Here is a 22,977-nt window from a genome sequence, read left to right as displayed (position 1 = left end):
TTCAGGATGACTATAAGTACTACAAGCCATGATGGCGCTCGAAAACCAAAGGAGAGTTATATTCAGGGGTGATATTCTCAGGCAATCATTTCTGGTAGTGCATAATCTTACAGGGCATTTCATGCGTCTCTACATCGGAGACTTCAAAGAAAACAAATGAAAGCATCTCCAACACAGCGTCAGAAACTGTCAGCAGAAACTCCACACTGCATTTGTCATGAAGGAGAATGTAACACGGCAGCCATGGTTTAGATGTGGCAGCAAACCATGCAAGAATGTGATGCTGCCAGAACAAAATGGACGAAACTATCACGGCCGGAGTCCAACCTGTCTGGCCGTTAGTTTACGCACACTTTGCATGAGGTCCACGGCCGTGTGCTAGAGGGTAGACCCCACTAGCCTGGAATACCGAACATTTCAGAATAGCAATCATTATTCAGTTTCACTGCGATGTTAACAATGCCTCATCACTATGAACTAATACTACGAAATCTGGGGATTCTTAGATTTCCGTGTATCCTTCACAGCAATCAAAACAGTAGGCTAGCAGACAACAAGGCACAGAGAGTGGACGTAGCGGCGCATGGGTTTGGAAAAGCAGAGACAGCATCCGAGAAAAGAAGAACGCGGGCGAGCAGAGGCGACAGAGCATCAGGTTTTGCGAGCACATGCTCCGCCCAGAAAAGTGTTGCCTAGCAACGGAGGTGCGTCTCTTCCTTCTTTCAGCCTTCCGCCTGTGCATGCCTCTTTCTTTCGCACTTCTTCCTGCGGCCGTACTAGCTACGCGTGCGGTGAAATGTACCCTCCATATTCGTGGGGATGCCACACAGTCGCACTTTGCAGACGGTGTCGTTTGTGCATGCTTACACTTTGACATAGTTCAGGTGTCTGTCTCGAGCGAGACATTTGCGGTGTCCACGGCAAGAAATGTGAAAAAAACAAAAAGCAAGAAACATTGTGCTTTGGAGGGGACATGGCACTACCTTTTTGTCAGTAGTTTTCTTGGCGTCGGCGTCTGTTTTGCATGCGTGGTGGCGCAATCTATGGAAAATAGCAATAGCGCATGCTACGGGCTAACAGCGAGAATTTCATGGATAACTCGTATGATGACAACTTATAACTGATGGGTTGATGGGCGGAATGGTTAATTTTAGAGCTTTCACTACAATAATCTTTCAGAATAATGAACAATTTACCGCAGTCCCCTGAAATTCGTTATATTGAGATTTCACTGTATTCCCGCACCAGCCATACTAAGACTGTAGAGCATCCCATTTTCGCTGACGTAGCGTAACTACACCGTGCGTAGATTGAATCTGCGTTAAGCCATCCACACCTTTAGCTTGGCCACCCCAATGAGCTCTTCGAGCAGAAGCAGAACACATCGAGGCTCTGCTTGTTGAACATGGGCAACCAGATAGAGAAAACCAGCTTGACTTGAAGAATACTTCGCATTAACAGAACATCGCAGGCAAGCAACGGCGTTGGCAGAGCACACAAAGCAGCTACCAAAGTATACTAACTCTGTGGCTAGCAGACATACGGGACCTGTGTGCTCACATACAGGAACGGTGTACAAGCAAAGAAAGCAGGCGACCTGGGTGCTAATTCTCTAGAGTATGCATAGCACATCACTTCTTGCTGGCCGCAGGTTTTTTTTTTTTTTTTTCGGTATCAAAAACATTGATTTTTGCTAGCAAATTGTGAAGCGTCCACTCACATTTCAAGCATAAAATTTCCCACAGAGGCTATTGTATGTCTAAATTATCTGATATGGGGCTTCTTATGCAGTCCAGGATTTCGTTGCAGTTGGCCTTTAATGTGCAACAGTTAACCCTTTATTGATGAGTGTTGCCTACAGGCAACATACCAAAAAAGAATTTTTTTTTCTTGCCGAGTTTAAGTATTGAGTGCGAAGTTTCTTGCTAAATGTCTTCGGCCAACACTGAATGAGAGGCAGCAAGCGTCATTTGTTGGTTTAGAGCAGGAACACTGGACGAGGAATTAGCCACACGTGTCGCAGGCTACAGCAACAACTCACTGTCTCGTGCAAGCACGTTCAGAGGAGATAGACCGATGCAACATATGCAGCTGCAGTGGTGTCACACATGTGATGTAAAGCAAATGAAATGTGCACCTATGGTTCACATATGATGAGAGCTGTCTATACAAATGGAAAATGAAGCTTTAGGTGGCTTGGGGTGAAGCCCACTTCCAGTTTCCTGCCTGGGTTTTCCCTCTATTGCTGAAAAATTTCTGCAAAATATATTTTCTTGTTGATTATGCTTATTCTTGATTTATTTTGCATATTTAGATAGAAGAATAAAAATTTTTTCTCTGTATTTATATGTCTCGTCATTAAAGGGTTAATGACCACTGTACAGTAACTAGCTTGTGCAGCACTTGCTTTGCACTGGAGGCATTGTGAGCACAGATGCGCGAGAGCAGAAGAGAGAACTGACCCCATTGTCGTGCAGAAACTTCATTGTCTTTGCAACCACTTCCAGTACAGCGCTGGCTTCTCTCTCGCTGAAGTGCTTCTGGTTTAGGATCCTATCCAGGAGCTCCCCTCCCTTGAGTAGCTCCATGATTATATACACAGAGGTGGCATCCTGGTAAACCTGTTGTAATCAAGAAGTTAAAAGAAAAGCAAGTGAATACTTTGAGCTATATGACATCACCCAAAAGAGTGGCATCGGGGCTACAAATTAAAACTGCTACACATTTTTCAGGGATGTTTGAACATTAGAAAACTTTCAAATAATGAATCAGATATTGTTCTATTTGATTAGGTCATCGAATCAAATAGTCATTATTCGCAAATGTGTTTATTTTCCTAATAGTTTCCCAATACTTCACACTACCATCTGTGCACGATCAGACACGAAACTGAAGAAAATTGAGGCCAATTTTATCCCAGCCATCATGGACATGAAAAACAAAGTTACATAGAGCACACTGGGTCACTCAGGGAGCCAGGTTTTTCTAGATAAACCACAATCATGTGCATTGCCATTTCTCTCAGACATTACATGCAGCAATGAGTACTATTTATGTTTCATCTGCAAGTTCTTCCAGGTGTAAATCTGAATACATTTGATTGCAACTTTATTTAACAGTGGCACTATCTGCTGCAACCATACCAAATAGAGAAAAAGTTTTTTGCTCTCTCTCTCTCTCTCTGCCATCACTGCAATCAATGCGCATTTCTGTTTTAGTCTCGAAGATATACACATTGCTAACAAGCTCACAAGCCTGCCTTTCAGAAGTTCATTCTACTAATGCATGACCACACATGCTCCAAAGAAGCCTGCTTTTTCTTCATAATGCTTCATTCTAGCTTTTGATAAGGCGTACTTCATGATGTGTAGTGCAGTGACAGAAACTTGCTAACAGAGCAAATATTGGGATGTCCACATTGCTTGATATGGTCAAAAAGGCTCTCCATTATTCTGAAACTATACGAAAGTGTTAATATCCAATTCACTTGAATTCACTTTTGGCACTATTCAACTTGAATTTTATGCAGTCTCAAAAACTACTATTTGCACACCCATAACACTTGTTTGTGTCAGCTGCCTGACTTGATAATCATGCTATAAAAGCTCAGTTTATGGGTTATGTAATCAATGATCAATAAGCTTATCATTTACTATAACCAGTCTTGGTTCACATTCTCTAAACTTTGGGACTACTCAGACACCCAAAGATCAAAGGCATCTGGTGATTGCTTCAAAAACCACTAACATGCAAATGATGCTCTACTGTTCATACAAGCAGCCCAGAATACAAGGTTGGCACACCTGAATAGATCTCGCCGAATCTCTCCAACGCCCCAAAGTAATTTAGGGCCTCTCTTATGACCTTTATATGACATCATAACTTTTAAATGAGATAAGGTGCTCTCTAAGCTGTGTTCCATATAGGTATATGGTTGGAAGTAATCAATGTACTACAGTTAAACCTTGATATATCGAATCACTGCTTATATCAAACATCACCTGGAAAATCGCATGCATTTTTAATTTATTTCAAATGGGGTCGGATATAAATTGGATATATCGAACTCTATCACCCCAGACCATGTGCACTCTGTTGACAGGTGGTGAGCTTTCCTACAACACCCTCGAAGATAGCGGTGGCACGATGGGCATTCCCAACTGCTGCGATCGCGCCGAGGGCGCCATTTGAACGTAGCGGCACACACACGCAGCAGCTTGGCTAGTTCGACAACGTCAACGACGCATTGCATTTGCTGTGCTGACTCCTCCTCGGTGCCGCGCTCTGCCTGCCACGCCTCGCGAGGACTGGCGGTTTGCATGCACAAAGACGCACGACAGCGCACGCTCACTGGACTCACTCATAGAAGCCACTTAATACTTTGTTATTGACAGTGCTTCAAAATGCTTCGATTGATGGACGTGGAGATTGCAGCAGAAATAGCAGCCAAACGAAGACTCTGGCAGAGGTTGATCCCGCAAGCACCGATGTTGCTCCACTCCTGACTTCAACTGGTTCTGTAGCTGCTTTGGCCCTTCTACGCCGCTACTGTGGAGCAATAGAGAGCACCAGCCTATCGCTTGTGGATCGTTTAAAATATGTTTAAGCACGTGGCTGCCAATAAGAAGCAGGCTACACTGCTGCAGTACTTTCAGCCAAATAAATGAATACTTCATATGAAGCTTGAAGTGCGTATTTACTGTGCCACGATTGGGGTGTGATCGAGGATCGTTGTTCGGAGCGCACGATTGGCCTAGGCCGTGCCCATTCGCACGGCCGAGGATGTTGGCGCTGCCTAGAATAATCGCATGCGGCGCAATCAACCACACGTTCACGGCTGACGAAGTTGGCGCCGGCACAACCAAACACACACTCTTAACAACAATCCTCGATCGCGCCCTTGGTTCATTGATTCATTTGCAGAAGCTTTTGATACATTTTTAACGTGATTTTATATATTGAATTCTGAATATATCGAACTATTTCGCGATCACCGCGCTGTTCGATATATAGAGGTTCAACTGTATTGTACTCTACTACGAGTTGAAATACAGGAGTCTACGACTCAAGTGGCATTGAGACTGCACAGCAGTGCCGACATAAAAAATATTGCTGAACTAAATACTAGTAATTAGAACAGTGTTTAATTCCCCAATTTTTTGGATGTCATCACCAGCTGCAATAAAAAATAACAGTGGCATCTGGGCTTTGAAAGTCTCTGCAGACTGTGTATGACAAAGAAGAAATTTGAACACAACACCATGTCCTTGGTGAACAGTGTTAATAAAATGTCTATCTGTTAATACAGTACTCATTTCAAGTGGACTGAATTTATTCTGTACTGTACATATGCCAGCACCTTTTCCACACACTGAAAATTCAAGTGAAAAAGACTTACATCGTACACCGTGAGTATGTTAGGGTGCTGACCATACCGCAGCAGTATTTCCACTTCCTCTTGACAATCTCTCTTGAACTTGTCAATGATCTGAAGATAAACACTGCTTTGTTAACAAGACCATGTGGCCCATAGAAAAACAAGCAATCATCCCCCAAAATTCTTCGTGTTTTCTAATAAAAGTGAGTGTAGGGCAGTGGAGTGGAAAGTTACAACTCAACACTTCTATCTTCCATAACACAGACCAAAAATAAACGCTCCTGGCCAAGACAGCAGCATCACACAATAGAGCCTCATTAACAAGTCTCATAACAAAACCAAACTTTGTTATATGGTATATGTTTGTCACATGTTCATATCAGCAAGAAAATTTTTGTTTAAATAGTTGTTATTTCTGTGCTTGTTGCATCAAGGTTCGACTATGTGAACTGGTAGGGTACCACATGAAGCATATGCGTGGAGGCTGCGTATTCGGTTTGCATAATGACTTGTTTTCCTCTTGTCATATTCAAAACAAAGAAAATGAAATTACAATGCATACCCAAGGTAATTAAAAAAATTAAAATGCAATTAAAACTCTTCCTATAACCTTCCCAAGGTTTAGGATCACTAGTGCAACGTTTTGCAACTTAATTTCTTCAACAAGTCTTCAATTTCCTTTGTTTTCTTTCTGCACATGTACGCGTGTCGCCCATGGGTTCACAGCATGACGGGAAGGATGCAAGAAGACAACACACCTTGACGGCATACTCCTTGCCAGTTGCCCTATGCACAGCCCTCTTGCAAGTCGAATAGGAACCTAAGCCAAGGTCCTCCTTGAGCTCATACTCCTTTGTAATAGCTTCCTTAAAGTGAAGGCCGTACTGAAATTTTCAAGGACATGAATTAGAATAGCTACACAAGACATTTAAAGGAGCGGTGACATATATCTGAAGGGCACTTTCACGAAAATTTGCGCATGCAGTCGTGGCACTAACCAGAATCCACTCACAATCATTGATATGATGTATTGCTAAGCCTAGGTTTCAGTGTCACAAGTTGCCAGGCATGACATGATCAAACTGACAGCAACAAAAGTGGCAGCGCAAATGTTCTCGCAGTACAAAGTCAGCAGTGACACGTGCAGCCAACTAGAGGGCATGCACTGCAGCTTGACATGGAGAAGAAAATACCCAGAGAGACAGTGTTGGCTGTTAACACCACAAAGTCAACATCATTAGCAACCATTGCATTTACACCATTGCTGGTCAACCAAGCATGATACTGTGTTAAGTGCTTGTATCTGAGAAATTGAAACCAGCAGGAAAAACTAGCTTCTTTTTTGCACATGAAAGCTCCCTCTTCCGGCATCCACAAATTGAATACGGTTGAACCTTGCAATGATGAAACCAAAAAATTCGCTTTTGCAAGAATTTTGTTGTTGCGAAATGAGACAGCACAGATGGGTAATGCACCACAGAACAACACTTTCCTGTCAAAATTCCATTACCCTACTTTGGCAAGCTTTGCTCGCGGATTGCCGACAGTACAAAGTGCACTGCATGCGTCGATCAGCAGTGGCATCACTGCTGTAAAGTAGTATTCCCAGTCAATTGCTTTCAGAGATACAATTACTTTTGCGAGGTTTTGCGTAACTCGCCACTAGACGCAGTGCAACAGCGCTCCACGCACATAGCAGCATTTCTTCAGCGCACGCTGTCGCCCATAGGCACCGACACGTCCGGTGCCGAGTGCAAAAGTGCTCTTATCTCCTATACCCGAAGAGAATCGAACAATATTACGGCCCCTTCAAGCAAATCTATTTCCGGTGCCGGATCCGCACGAGATGCCTGTCAGGTGGCACCAAAACAGCATTCTTGAAGGAAGGGCTGCATATTCCGGGATGATCACCAAATCACGGCCCGATGCGTGGCACTCCATGCTACGACCGCCATCTCAAGCGCCATAAACAATTCCACGTCTGTGGGGCATGGATTTCCTTGCTTTTGCTGCATGTTCCTCATCAAGGTGCACATTACGCACTGCACTACGTGTGCAAGAACCGTCGTCGCATGTCGGTAGCAACATGTGTGCTGCTTCAGATGGGCGATCAAACAAGATGGTGGCTGTGACGCATTTCCAGCACACACTATCGCTTTCAGCGCTTGGTTGTTCTCGTAAATAAAAATGGTGGCGCCCACGCAAGTGTAATGTGGTGGTATTTTATGCAATTTTAGTGCAAGGCAATCACATTTGAGCACATTTTGGAGCCTGCTAGCCTTGCGCGAGTAGGTAATACCGTATTTACTCGCATAATGATCGCACTTTTTTGTCAAAAAGAATTGACGCAAATTCAGGGGTGCGATCATTACGCGGGTTAAATTTCCCACAAAAAGAAAAAAATTCTTTTCATCCTGCATTTCCTGCGAGATGACAACATGTCAACAAATAGACGGCTGCCGCTGTATGTAGGTATGTAGTGCGGGACACCAAAACAAAAATGGCAGCCGGCGGAGCAAGCCGAACGTGCCGAACGCAATTTTTTTTCTTCTCATGAGTACATTACGTGCGTTGAAACAGTTTCTTCCATATCGGTAATGAATAATATTGTTAATATCGGCAAGTTTGCGGCAATAACGCAGCCATGTCCACTTTGAGGGGACAGAAACAGATAGGCGCACTTAGCTGCCAGTGACATAGGAACACATGGCGGGCATGCTGCGGCAACTGCGGCATTTGTCTTCACTACTATCCTAATACAACAGGTTTCCGCTAAGGGAAGGCGAATATCTTAGCTGTGTTACAAGCGTCGGCGTATCAATGGCGTACACTTCTAATGTATCAGTGTAAACATGGCTGCTATCGTTGCCGCTGGCGATTTGTTGCGTGCCCACGAGTGCACACTAGAAGAATCGAAAGGAGCCTTTTTTGTTGTTGACCACAACCATTATGAAGCCTACACATAATAAAGTTAAGTTTGGTTGTAGCTTTTTTTTTTGTCGTGGAAGTGCGGAAAGTGATGAAAGGAATGAAATAGGGCATCTGCTTAAGAATGTTTGGTGCGAGAAGACTGCTTGGTTTGTGTTGAGTCGTTCGCGTAGCATTCAACATATGGTAAGCACGATCCTTTAGCTAGACTTGGCACACGACATATCGCTTCGGCAAGTTCGGGGTGCGATCATTACACGGGAAATTTTAAAAAATCGAATTTTGACGACAAAATTGAGGGGTGCCATCATTACACGAGTGCGATCATTATGCGAGTAAATACAGTATGTGGGGTTACATTCCAGCAAATTTCGTTGTTGCTTGGAGTACAGCAAGATTTCTTTGTCGAGAGGTACGAAATGCATTGAATCCTATAGATGTTTGCCGGGAATACAAAAATATTTCATTGTCGGAGGATTTCGTTATCACAGGTTTTGATTGTATTATAGTTTCAGAAAAATTTTTATGCAAGCGTGCAGTCAGCACTTCACCAGTGCTGAATCGACTCCACAAGTATTACTCCATCACATCAGGAGGAGGCAACAAACCGACCAATCGCTGATGTGCTCACCTGCTGAATAACATCTGTGCTCCAGCTGAGTAGAGTGATTACTGTGTTGAAGAATTTTCGAAGCAATAAGTGTAGCTAGGACACACTATAACAAAGATGTGTAGCCATTTTGACCTGTTAAGTGTGAAACAATCAAAAGTGCCGCTCTATTTTAAGTCGGTCCATACAAATGATATTATAGCAGCAACAGTTGTCTATTGCTGCTCCTTCTGTAACCAAACGAGTACAGGAAAGAGTAAAAAACGTGAGCACATCACTATGTTCACATGCTTCTCTTCAATGTTCTATGCTTCGATGAACAGCTTTTTAAAGTAAGCTTTAAAAGACTTGGCAAATCTTGCCTCCCGAGAAAATCCCTGCAAGCATAGCATTTCAATTTCCTTTTTGCGAGTACAAAACTTGATAACAGTGCTGCCACGGGTTCATGGTGTCATGCTTTATATATAGTCTATGCAGCAAACTCACCCATTTGGAGGACTGGTTGTCCTTGCTTTTGACATAATCTTCCTCGGTCAGACTAGGAGCTACAAAACTGAATCCTCTGAACAACTCATGGGCATTGGCACTTGGAGGCACTCCAGGAGAGTCTGAGGAGAAAGCCAGTCATGGCAAAAGAAACAGAAGTGATATTCAAAATAAAGTTCAACCAGGCAAATAAATTAAGAGAAAGAGCATAGTATGGGCAAAAAAGAAAATATTACCTGTAAAATCTTTTGCGCAACACGAGGTTTGTTGCAATAGAAGAAAAGAAAACAGGTAAGGTGAGAAAATGGGCAGAGAGCATAGCAAAGAGTAAGAAGGATGGAATGAAGTGCTACCTTTGAACATTTGTGCTACAACTTGCTGGGGTGAGGAAAGAACTCTGCTCTGATCAAATGACACTGCAATCTTTACATCTAGCCACTTTTTGTACAAACAGCATGTGCTAAAGGGACTAAAGGCATTGCAATTGCAATAGGTCAGACTGACCACTATAACCTGATGTCATGGGGATAGCATACTCTCTCAAATTGCTTAACAGGCCTAGATGTCTGAACAAAATCATTCTAACGCACTGTGGAAATCAAATATTGCCTCACTAAAAATAAGACACATACAAGCCATCTTACTTTACAAATGCGTGCATTTTGATCAAACATTTCTCACTGACACTGCCATATAAAGTCTCTTATAAGCAATTATCAGCAGATGAATGAAAGAAGACGAGCCACACCAATGATGTGCCACCCTATTCACACAGCCACACAATTGCTCGCTTAATAATAAAATTCAGCATAATTAGCGTACCATATTTTCTCGTGTATAATCAACCCCTGCATAAAATCCATAACTCCAATTACAAGCCACCTTAGAAAAGCTTTGTGCACTTAACACACAATTAACAACATACACCAGTGCTCAACCCATTACATGAATATCACACAATTATTGGAACAATGAGGGACCCTACAAACAATCTTGTGTGTGTTCAATCACCACTTTAACTGCCGCACTCTCAAAGTGAAATATGAATTCACTGCATTACACTCTGCATTACAGAGTTTAATCACATTGCTTAAATAAATAAGTGCACCTGGTCGTAGGGTAAGTCTACCTACCTGGCAGGACAACAGCTTGTTTCCATATGGTTACGGAAGTGAATTACCTTACAATACCCCATGTGGCTAATAATTAAAACCCTGGCAGCACTTCAACTTTACTGACACCGAGCGTCAACAGATATCTTCAAGGCAATAATTCTGAGCCCACTGGCGTGAAGCTACACTGCAAGACATGGTGCATGTTTTAACCCACGGATCAATTTCTACTGAAGAAATTCTCTAATTGTAGGAGTCTGTAATACTCATAAATATACAATATACCAAGTCAAAAGAGACTATTTGTATGCACAACTTGCAATAATTTCCAGCTGTGCACTAACTGCATCTATGCTAACATTCATAGCATGTATGAATTTTTCTGACACCAGCATGTCACCAGTTGGCCTGCCTTTATAACAAAGAAATTCTCAAGGCTAGGATGCAGCCACAAAAGCAACTCTTCAATATATCAGTATGCAGACCTTCTGGCGTCTTCGATGTAAATTCCCTGTCGAAATACAGTGTGTTATCTGGTCTTGACACAGCTGGTATGAAAGGAGGCACCACTTCCCTCCTGTACAGATGCCCCCAATCAATGGTGGCAAAAAACGGGTGTGCCTTGATGTCGCCGATTGCATTTGGACCGGACCCTTGAACAGTGAAAAAAGAAAGGGGGGGGGGGGGGGGGGTCACATGCGCGCATCATTTGTACCTCATGCAGGCCTGCTAAACATAAACCCTGAACCTTGCAGTAGTAACTACATAAGGTCTCTAAGCAATTACTGAAATGCATTTTATCATGGTTGCACCTTATACCAAGTACAATGTTATGATCCACACTGCCCTACCATGCCTTGATTTGGCAAGGAATCTAACAGATCAAAAGCCGTTTCTCAACATTACAAGTTGATCATACATCATAACATCACATTTTTAACCATCATATTAACCATTCACCTTGTTTGCAAGAATGACAGTACTCAGTTATTACTGTAGTTGTCATTCTCTCCTATGCTCTCCATTTACGACAAATTATCTGAAATCTCCCACACCATCATGCTGCATGACTAATGACACCAGCACTGGAGACTCAAAGCTCAGCGCACAAGAGATTTTGTTTCTCATCCTTTCCTGAACCAAAGCCGGAAATCAAACCTTCAACCTCAAGCTCAGCAGCACAGTGCCATAGACACAGACCCATTACGTTAGATCCTGTGGGGAAAATGACCTCAAGACACTATAAATGGAGACATGGCACATTAGTAAGGATGAAGGAGTCTCACCTAATCTATTTGCAGGGTTTCTCTTGAACAATGCCCTAAGAAGGCTCTGTGCTTCAGGACTGAGGAACTGCGGCATGCTCAACTTGGCCCTAAAGACAGCAACAAAATGGGTGTTGAACACATACACAGAGAAGCAGGGAGCTCAAGCTATTTTGCGACCACAGCAGAGAGACTCACTTGAGTATCTGTAGCATTGTCTCCTTCCTATTGGTACCTTGAAATGGCAGGCCGCCTGTCAGCATTTCAAACTGGAAGTGAAGCAACATGAAATGAGCAATGGACTATGCTATAAAATTTTGCTCATGCTGATGGTGGGGCTAAGGAATTGTTGCGAACTAGCCACAATTGTTCAGTCATAGTGATACAAGGCATGTGCCCTGAATGGGCAGGGCACACTTAGGTTCTTCTATTCAAGGATGTGTGAAACACCAATATGGTCTCATTAGAAAGGCAATGAACTGAGTCGAGTTGGATTTCTTGTATTTAGGAGAAAGCTAAATTCTAACGACTGTTGGAAGCAGAAGTTTGATTTAGGGCCTCAAGTTTTTCACATCACTGAAAACAGAAAAAAATTGACTAATTAAAAGAAAAAAGAAGAAGCACAATGCTTGCCCAGTTAACACAAAGCTGCAGCCCAGCAAAAAAATAAACAGTATTATACTTCTATAGACTGCATCACTGGTACATACAGACTGGACAAAACTGATATATTATACAGCATTTTAAAGTACTATACCACTAATTTGCAAGTAGGACTCCTGCAGTACCTGCACAAGCATTATCATAATTCTGCACATGCTGTAAACTAAATACACCACATAACTGACACCAAAGGTTGTCATCAATGGTGATAATTGTTGAGACAAAAATAATGCCCTAGAGGTTGTACAGTTTCTTAAAGGTATACAGAACTGTTTTACGCCATATACAATGTGGCGAGAAGAGAAAATGCAACTCACCATAAGTACTCCAAAAGACCACCAGTCGGCAGCCATTGTGTGTCCCTTGCGGTTGATGACCTCAGGTGCCATGTATTCGATAGTGCCACAAAAAGAGTAGGCCTTCTGGTCATTGAGCGCTTCTTTGCTCAGACCAAAGTCTGTTAGGCTTATGTGGCCATCAGAATCCAAAAGAATGCTGCAACATGAACCAATTGAGTACCCCATAAGCAATGATGTTAATAAGACTTCTACACCTGTTCAGCTTTATAAATTAAGACTTTTTTAAAAGGAGTAAAGGCAGAAAATTTGTGTCATTTTTATTTCTTTACTGGATAGCTGTCAACCCAGTAATTGCACTATGGAGCCTCTATTCTTCGAGAGCACAATAAATTATGTTAATTGTTAAAGGCCAATGCTAATCTTAAGAAAGCCTGGCACACATAGAAACCAGCTTCCATGCAAAGTTTTGCACTTGAAACATCAGTAGATTCATCACGAAAGGCTTGCAAAAGTAGCAAATCTTGGAGGTAACGTGCTGGGACTTGCGTCATACCCGTCAACCACCAGGTACATGTGTCTGTCACAGTGCTATATTTGAAGGCTGCTTAAAAGAAAATTACACAATTACCAGCACTGCAGATTAGCCAACATTGCTTCAGTAGTATATAAACTACTCGTGTATAACCAATTTAGCCAGTGAGATTTTGTTGCATTTGGTCTTTGATGCTACCATTCCAAAATGCATGCCTAGTGCAGTATGTCTTCAGACATGAAAAAGAAGACTAAGAGGAGAAGTATGAAAAGAGAACAAGCTTACTTCTCTGGCTTGAGATCTCTATAGATGATGCCGAGGCCATGAAGGTGGTCCAGAGCGAGAGCAAGCTCAGCCAGGTAGAACTTCACATCTTCCTCAGTGAACATGACCTAAAACAGCATTAAAGGGCTCTTACTATCGGGCCATAAGAAGTTTTAAATACCAAATGGAGGCGCATATAACTGCAAGGCAAAACAACTCGCAGTGAAAGAAATGTGCTAAGGAGAATACTTCCCGACTACTGAACAAAGCAAGGGCAAGATTGCGCAAGCATCTACCTTTCCGAACATTTGCTTGCTCACTCGCGATTCACCGGTGCAACGGTTTTGTCAGCATTCCTTAGCACGGAAAAGCGGCAGCCGGAATTTAACACTGCCTCCTCTGTGACGTAGGGGGTGAAGCAAACATTCGAAAAGCAAGATGCTTCTGCGATTGTGCCCCAACTGCTTCATTTACAGCACACACCATTGCACAGCATAAAGCGAGGAAAAAAATAAGAGAAGGCAGTAGGACTCTGTCAATTGTAGCACCACCCAGAGGCAACGGTGTTTGGCTGCTAAACATGCGGCCACAGGATCGAATCCCGGCCATGGCGACGTCGTTTCGATGAGGGCAAAATGCAAAAACAACCGTGTACTTAGATTTAGGTGCACATTAAAGAACCTCAGCTGGTCCAAATTATTCTGAAGTCCCCCGCTACGGCATGCCACATAATCAGAGCATGATTATGACACATAAAACCCCATAATTTTTAATTTAATTGTAAACACTCGGCAGTTTAGAGGATTATTATGATGCAAGCCGCAACCTGCAAACATTTTCCTTAGCAAAGCAATCAAGGCACTGTTGGCTGCTCACGGACAGACAGCACACACGGAAAACAACACTAAATAAGAAAAGTGGAGACACACTATGAAACCAAACTCGGTAAATGCCTATGACACAAACAGCCTAGTGATGAGGTGCACTGCCATCAAACAACAAACAAGTAAAATACAGCACACAAAGAATCAATTGAAACAGGACGCAGCAGTAAGCACTCTGTGAAAGGAGAAGGAAAAAAAAAAGGTTCACCTCTTTGCTAAGCCTTGTGAAAAGATCGCCGCCCTTCAAAAAATCCAGAATTAGATACAGTTTTCCTTCAGTCTGGAAAGCTGCAGAAAAAAAAATGGGGGGGAGGGGGAGGCAAGCAGGCATGTGTTCAATAAAGCACTAGGCAGCCCAAGGTTTTCATTTTGTGCAGTGAAGAGAACCATACCATAATGCAGCTTCACCACAAATGGATGCCGAACTTCAGCAAGGATGTCTCTCTCCATTTTTGTTCTTAACCTGTCCCTTACTGCAAAAGAAGAAAGAAGACAACATGAGAAACGGATGCTACACAAAGGCCCTTCTCAGAACACAAATGTCTTCCAAACAAGGCAAACCTTTTAATGTTGCTTTCTTCAACACTTTCATGGCATATAATGTGCCTGCATCTGGACCCATAATCTTCTTCACTAGAAACACCTACAGGTGAACACAACGAAAGAAATTAGAGGCACCTCCTGAAGCATCCATTAAATTCTTCATGCCAGCAGTCATGCAGACACAAGCGACCAAGCTGTTTATACAGCAGCAGAACATCAAAGCACATCATGACACAATGGAAGTAGTGAAAGTATGGTCTAATGATGCATAGCTTTTTGCCCAATGTCTGAAAATGGCAAGAAGAGACACTAACATCTTTTTGGAAATATGGAATTTGACAGCTTATCCATTCATACTGACAAACGCTTGTAATGTGGCAGCACAGGTGTGGCCAAACATTTTAAAATTTATTTACATAAGAAACAAAAATGGCATATGGCTGGCTGTGTAACAAAAATTGCACATGGCTGTGCAATTTGGCATAAATGACAAGGACACAGTGCAGAACATGCATTGAGTTTTTTTAGCATATGAAAAGCTATAAAAAAAGTCGTGAGCCATTCCACTCTGCAAAAGTGGATGACCAGTGAAGCTGTTTAGTATACGATACAGAGGGGACGCAGAATTTTTAACATAGGTACGGACTCATTTACGTGATTTTTATTTACATTCATGCAGACGACGGGACCGAGGACCCGGAGGAAACTAGACACACGTTAATGTTTCAACAGAACCACCACCATGGGAGAGGGGAAGGAAAGGAAGGGACATACACAAGCACTTGGAATGCTGACACAGCAAAGGCGGTGCGAACGTAGACATGGCCGGCGCGAGTAAAAGTGTAGTATCTGTTCTTATCAGCTTAATATCTGATACAGGTTGTATTTAAACACAAGATATTACACTTATTTTTGCAAGTGTTGCCGGAGTGCTTGAAGCCTGCTTCACCTCTGCCACAGGTAGGCCTAGTATTGCACTATCTTCAGGATCAGCCCACAGGAGAGCGGAAGGAAAGGAAATCTGCAAGCACTTGGAATGTTGACTAAGCGAGCGCGGTGCGAACGTAGACATGGCCAATGCGGGTCAAAGTGTAGTACCTGTTCTTATCAGCTTAATATCTTATACGGGTTGTATTTGGACCCAAGATATTATTAAACATATTTTTGCAAGTTCGTGGAGTGTTTGAAGCCTGCTCCACCTCTGCCGTGCGTTGGCCCAGTATTGCACTACCTTCGGGATCGGCCCAAGGCATTTGGTCCACAGACATCGATCCACTGGAAACTAGCCATATACAGCTTGGCTTTAAAAATGTAAAGCCTTAAGCCACGGTTAACTTTAAGTGCGATGCACATCCCATTTAATGTTCCATTTGTTGCCCGATTTTGGACCTTAATCCCTTTGTTCCTTCATAAAACCATGCTCATCCACTACTGTGGCTCAGTGACTATGGCAAAACCTGTCAAGCATGGGGTCGTGGGTTAGATTGCTGGCTGCAGAAGCCACATTTCCATGGTGCAAAATGCAAAAACACTAGTGTACTTAGATTTAAATGCACATTTAAGCAGTGCTAGTGGTCAAACTTTCTAAAAAGTCCTCCATTGTAGTGTCCCTCGTAATACAGTGTGCAATTTCAGGATGTTATAACCCACAAAACCAAGCTCAGTGCTACATATCCAATCGGGGCAACATAGCAGAGACCATAAAAGTACTCTTCCTAGGGCACTGGAAAAAACATGAATGCCCCATGTTTTTGGAGAACTCAGAAAGACAAACAGGACAAATGATGCAGAACTCGCCTTTCCAAATGAGCCCTGTCCAAGAACCTTGAGGAGCTTGAACTGACTGGGATCGCCCTTTGGGTGGCCTTCTTTTGTAACATTTGTCAGCTCAATCTCGTGCGTCCCTTCTGCCATGTCATTCGTTTCCATGTCCTGAAAGAAAACAAAACACCCAAGTTAAAATAGGAATATTTCAATCAAGACATCATGAAAGATTCATATCAGAAGATTGGTTTTGCCTGGCAGGTGATGACTGCAGGTATTCAATATCCCATTTGTCTAATATATTGAACATTAGACAGCTGGCCTCAGCAGCCAGAGAAACACAGCTGACACAATGAAAAGCTGCTGTTGTTTTTTTTAGTTTGTTTGTTCTGGGACCTGAGCTGCCATCTGCAGGGTGTGATCTATATGCACTTCTTTCCTTCCAAAGCGGGAGCTTTTAAAATGGCAAAATAGGAGGACTGCCAAAGCGTGAGCTTTTGTTAGAGTGATCATCGCAGAATTGGGTGAATATATGGGTACCTATTTAAGAAACCAAATGTTTTTAAGCATTTCTTGGTGTTTGGGATGACCGAATGAACATGTAAAAACTAATAAATGGGCACCGAGTGCAATTGTGTGTTTGCAATATTGGCAATATCCAATACATTGGACAGTGTTCCTTTACAGATATTTAAAACACTATAAGAAGTGGTTTTATGGTTTTCTGAAAGACAAAATAGCATAATTATATAGATGGAACAAATCCACGACACAGAATACACTCAGGAGGATAAATAATGTACAACAGTGAATGCCTGCAAAGCAATAAATTTTTTTTTTAATATACAAAGGTGCCTGGAAATGCTGCCAGCAAAAATGTGCACAGAGGCAACATCCTAAAATACAATTTGCCTCGAGGTGCACATGAAAAATCAAAGCCCTTTCTTAAAGAAATATGGTTGAACGTGAAGCTTTCTCTCAGTGCAAACTGAATCAAAGTCCAAAGCCAACGACCAAGCAATGAACCCAAAAAATGCTGAGCGACCCGATGCTATGCGTATGCAATTTGATTGCTTACTTAGGATTGTATTTTTTTAATGTTGAAGTTTAACGAAGACACATTTCGTTACTTTGCATAGCCTTTATTTTATATCATGTAGCTGTTGATGACATGCCCACACTCACACTTTCAGGGACGACTCTACACTTGCACAGTACTGCCTTGCGATCGCTGTGGTAGACAGCCAGAGGCTCTGCCATTGTAATGTGACACAGCCTGCTTGCAAACACGAGATCAATGCAGGAACGGTGTTGCATCGTGGATCTCTGTAGTGTCTTCAGTTTCAACGAGTAGAGATCTAGCAATAAACTCTCTATCCATTTGCCATGCTCATTCGCCACATCGATGTTATAGTCATCGCACACGAGGATCAGCGTACTATGTGGCTTTAAGGTGTTCATCATTTCTTCCAGGACCGTTTCCGCGTCACGAGACGTGTTCGGTCTGATGTACACACTGATGATCACAAGACCAGTAGGCAGCTCGACTGCAAAAGCGTCTCCCGTATGGCTTCTACATGCCGTTTCCGATACACGAAAGCAGCCTTACGGGCACAATCACGCTCACACTTACATTCGCATATGGTAGCCTCTTCTGCCGTGTGCTGCATCCGTGACCTACCCGTGGCGACGGCTGGAAATGCATTGTGTGACGTGGGTAATGCAATGGCAGATAAATACAGTTAGTCTGGGTAGCGTGGCATTCAAACATCTTTCTTTAAGAAAGGGGCTTAGATTCTTTCTTCCAGATCCTAAGATGAGCTCGTATTCACACGCACTTGCTGTCTCCGATAAGCAGAGAAGCTCAGTTAATCGCGACAGGGGTGGTGCCATGCCTAGCATGATTTGCGCTTCCACTGAGCTTTCTTGCTGAGCTCGTCGCTTCGCACCGTTATTAGGCACTAACCAGCTGGCCAGTCGATGCTGGCACGGTACTGCGAATGTGAACTGTAGTGTTCTACGCAGGTGGGCAAGTTGGCTTTCCTGCAGTGTGTTTTCAGTGGTCATGGACGAATCAGTGAGACATAGAAAGCTTCGTTTTAAAAAGGAAATTGACTTCGTTTTAAAGGGAATTGACAGAACCAACCCTCTCAATGTTAAACAAACAATGTTGATAACTCACTTGTGTTTCATCATTTTCGTCGACAGCCATGTCTTCACCTGGCGGACCCTGAATGACAAGTAACGCAAAATTTATGTTACGGTAATTCATTTCATATGCATGTCACACTGGCAAACCAGAGTTGAGAAATAATACCAGTCAAGGCAGTGATGACAGGGGCAGAGTTATATAATGACACAGCAACAACTGCACTAACTGCACACACTGACCAACATGATGCTTGTAATACTGTAACTTCTAAACACGATCACCCAAGATTATTTAAAAAAGAAAGAGGGATGGAGAGTTACAGTGAGAGAGAAAAGGCACAGGAGAGGGTGGCTCTAAGTGCTAACGCAAAGCTTGAATTATTTTAGACTGTCCAGTGAATGGCTCCATGTTTCAGAGCTTGAAGCTTCAATAGACAAAAGCAGCCAAAATCTGTTATTTTGCAAGAGCTTGCTACAATATTGGGTTGCTTATGGTGCAATAAAGTCTTCAAACTGACTGTTTGCAAACAAGTCTGGCATTTATTTCCTTACGTGCATTCTATCACGAAGTGCTAACAGACAAAGGGTTCTGTTGAATTAAATTTATCTCTCTCATTCAGCCAATGAAACTATTCCTAAACGGAGTCAATTTCGTATTCGTTCAGCTTCCATTCAACAAGGTATTATGGTGCAGACAAAAGTGAAAATTGCAGTAGTTATAAATTTTACATATCAATGTCATATGTTTGCATGCAAATGCTGCACAACTGCAGGCCTGTTGTTACAGTGAAACATAATTATTATACCAAGTACTGTTGTACCATATGATGCTCACCAGAATGATTCAATGAATATTACCTTTGCTGAAATGCCCACCGACCAGACTTGGACAAGTTACATAAAAAAATGTAGCCATTTACAAATAATTCCTTCAAAATTGGAATTGATTACAGCAACGAATTGCTGCTCCATGAAACTGATTGAGTAATTACTAAAAGTAATTGATTACTCTTACGTTGCTTTTTTCCCAACATTTACTAACATTGCACAATATGTTGAATCATTGACAAAGAAATGAATTTGGCTTCGCAATTTCATCTTGAGTCTGGACATCCACACAACTGAATGCACACTCAATCGTATCGACGGCAAATTTTCACACGGTCATGCATGGTGTTTACATCACATCTTGAAATGTACATGACCAGATTTTCTTCTTGTTCATCCTCATTGTGAACAAGGCTCCTGAGCGGAGACGAAACATGTTTTATTTCATTTTTATAGTCGGCATACAACTTTCAACTACCTACGTCTCCTCCCGACCAGACGGGTTTCTGTCAAACTCTTGATTTCATTGCATAAGTAGAGCAAACAGAACAAGCTGGCCAGGCTCTTTCACTGTGTCGTCTGCAGCTATTCACACATTGTTTATCTTCACTAACAATTGTGTTGAAAAATTTTCTTCAGTCATCCTCTCTTTTTCTTATAAAAACTCGCGCTGGTGAGACGGGTGGTGCTGTAACAGACAAAGACATTGCACACAAGATTATGGTTACTCAATTCCACAATGCTTGGGTCTGGTCCACTATGAAGTGCTGAGCTTCATTTTTCCTGAGGCTCGGAAGGCACTCCCAGTACAGCCAATGAAAAGATGGAAAAATTGTACTGAAGGAGAATTTCTTTGATCAACGTTCGAAGTTAGGTTCATTAAGGTTGATAGCCAGGCTGCCTTGTTAGATCTTGGGTAAAGCCATTGAGTTGCCTCGTGCTATAGTAATTTGTTACGTTGGTTAATCAGCCATGACATGTGTATCACAATAGAAACATGCACTTTCTGTGATATGATGGTTGTTTTTGATAGTTTATCTGTATGCAGCAGTGGGGGGGGGGCTGTGTGTTGGTCATGTGATGAGTGTTATATATTGGTTGTTTTCTTCCAATAAACAAACTGTTAGTCAGCACCGTATTGTATCCCCTTCTATTCCTTTTATCCGCATTAATCGCGCTGTAGCTACCATGAAGCTTCAACTCACGTAATTTTCCATCTTAATGAGTCCGAAATGGCTATCGCTATATAGCAGCACCAGTTCAATTTGTCAGCTAACATTTGGTTTAGCGTTCTGGACGAAACAAATATTGAGTGCCTGAGTTTGCCTGTCTGAACATATGCATTCGCAAGGCTGCTGCATGACACGACCACAGTTCTAATGTCGCTCCTGTCAAATTCAAGAGCTCAAAGCTGCATCACCTATTACAGCTTGTCTCGTCAATGAGGTGGTTACATGTAATTCATTATTGAAAAAAGTAATTGAATTACACTGAGCATTACTCAGTAAAAAAGAAATTGATCAATCACAGAACTACAAAACAATAATTGATTCCAAGTAATTAATTGCATGTAATTCATTATGACAAGTCTTCCATATGCATACCTAAAGCAATGCCAAACAGCTGACCTACAGCATTAAAGTCTACATAAAATCTTTTTTTTTTTTCTGTCTCTTTCAGGAGGCTAAGGAATATTTAGATAGCAACGCTGCCTTTCACAAATGCTAACATGCCCATCAACTATTTTACTGAAACAATTTAGCGAAAATTTACCATTATTATGCCACATGATCTCAGTTTCCAAACACCATGTAATGAAAGGTGCTAGCAGGTGATACTGAAAGATGAGCAACAGGATCAAATGACAATACCGCAGCAGCTCGATGCTGTGCTGCGATTATTAGTCACCATAAGCGATCGCTAAGTTGGGGCAATGTAAGAGATCTTGAATTTTATCTAAACGATACCACAACGAAGTAAGAGAGTTTCAAATTAATCAGGGCAACGATTTTCAGAAAAAAGATATTCAGACAGTAAGAAATGTGCTGAGCTCCCGTACCGAGCGCATACACCTATGCGTTCCTATCATTCCAGTACACACGTACCGTGAAGAACGCGTCAAGCGGATATGTGAGAAGTCTACACGGCGTCAACGCAAAAAAAAATAACAAGAAATAAAGATAAGCCAACAAAGAAAAAGAGAAGAATTTTAACTACGTGACATGCCGGCATTCACCGCTCCTAGTACGGTGGTTCGCGCGCTATGTACGCTACGATACGGCATTCGTTCGCCCAACGGAACCTCTATTCAACGCTTCTAATCGTACCAAGTGCCTGTCACGCACTACTAGACACGACCGGCACTTCTTGAAACGTTAAAACGACGATAGATATGGGGGATGAGAAAAAAGAGAACGATACAAAGATTGAAATGCGCGCAGGACTTATCTATCTTATCAACGTTCTCGTATGGCAGTGCCTGTGACCGAGGATTACATGTTAGCTCGTCGCGTCAGCTTATACACAACGCAAACATCCCAAGCCGGATCGTGCCCCTGTATTACGGCGATCCTGAGTCAGCGTCCAGGAGAGACAAGATAAAGCTCAAGATGGTTGCGAGAAAAAGAGCTAATAATAATGGCCAGATGCACAAACATGGAATCCGCCGTGTTAAAAACACCTCATAAACAGGTCTGTCAAATACTCTAGCCGTTCGCCGAAAGGCGCAGGGAGGTTACAGCGCTACTCCAGCTACGCCAACAAATATCACGGCCAGGAGAACCACGCAAAAAAACAAGTTAAAGAAAGCGATGCCGGTCAATGTTTGTGTTACAGGGACGTCGCCGTTGGGACGACGGTGAATAATGAATAGGCGACGGGCGCACTCACCCCGCAGTCCGTTTTGATCTCGACCCAAGGGTCCGCCGCAAGCTGAGCTAACGGCATTATACTCGCCAGCGTAAATCGTAATATGATTGAAACCTTTCACCCTCAGACACATATATATGTCATCTGTTTCCTGGCGGTAACTTCCGCCAAGATGGCTTGCGCTCGGAAGTTCAGCCACAGGTCCAGCCTTTAAAGCACGGGCGGCGTCGCCAGCCGGCACAAGACTAGCTCATTGGCTTCAGTCTACACTTCAGCGCGAACACTGAACGCGATGGATGAATACGAGATGTGGCACGCAGACGCGCTGAAACAGACCTCGCTGCCGCGGTAAACGCCACCTCGGAATGAACACAAACGGAACTAGCAAAATGACGCTATGGCC

At 42.6% G+C, this 22,977-nt stretch overlaps 1 protein-coding gene, 1 non-coding gene and 1 pseudogene across 2 annotated transcripts in view; 2 read left to right on the top strand and 1 right to left on the bottom strand.

Moving 5' to 3' along the window:
• The window catches only part of S6kII (Ribosomal protein S6 kinase II), a 30,875-nt gene extending 8,000 nt beyond the window's left edge, over positions 1–22,875 (bottom strand). Inside the window, exons 1-15 of the mRNA XM_050170070.3 lie at positions 22,596–22,875; positions 18,910–18,957; positions 16,761–16,895; positions 14,982–15,063; positions 14,813–14,893; positions 14,629–14,708; positions 13,558–13,664; positions 12,759–12,936; positions 11,977–12,047; positions 11,800–11,888; positions 10,999–11,166; positions 9,402–9,523; positions 6,136–6,261; positions 5,399–5,488; positions 2,463–2,621 (exon numbers count right to left, since the gene is read on the bottom strand). Coding sequence (XP_050026027.1) covers positions 2,463–2,621; positions 5,399–5,488; positions 6,136–6,261; positions 9,402–9,523; positions 10,999–11,166; positions 11,800–11,888; positions 11,977–12,047; positions 12,759–12,936; positions 13,558–13,664; positions 14,629–14,708; positions 14,813–14,893; positions 14,982–15,063; positions 16,761–16,895; positions 18,910–18,957; positions 22,596–22,652 — 1,593 coding nt within the window. The 5' untranslated portion in view covers positions 22,653–22,875. The remainder of the gene's footprint in view (positions 1–2,462; positions 2,622–5,398; positions 5,489–6,135; positions 6,262–9,401; positions 9,524–10,998; positions 11,167–11,799; positions 11,889–11,976; positions 12,048–12,758; positions 12,937–13,557; positions 13,665–14,628; positions 14,709–14,812; positions 14,894–14,981; positions 15,064–16,760; positions 16,896–18,909; positions 18,958–22,595) is intronic.
• Positions 15,785–15,966, top strand: LOC126521764 (U2 spliceosomal RNA; annotated as a pseudogene).
• On the top strand, positions 16,034–16,216 carry LOC126521765 (U2 spliceosomal RNA). Its single transcript, XR_007597284.1, has one exon. It is a non-coding gene; the product is annotated as a U2 spliceosomal RNA (small nuclear RNA).
• Positions 22,876–22,977: the final 102 nt, after the last annotated feature.

The sequence above is a fragment of the Dermacentor andersoni genome, chromosome 6 (genome assembly GCF_023375885.2).
Source record: "Dermacentor andersoni chromosome 6, qqDerAnde1_hic_scaffold, whole genome shotgun sequence".
NCBI lineage: Eukaryota > Metazoa > Arthropoda > Arachnida > Ixodida > Ixodidae > Dermacentor > Dermacentor andersoni.
The sequence above is the reverse complement of the archived record's forward strand: the minus strand, read 5'-3'. Positions and strand labels throughout refer to the sequence as shown.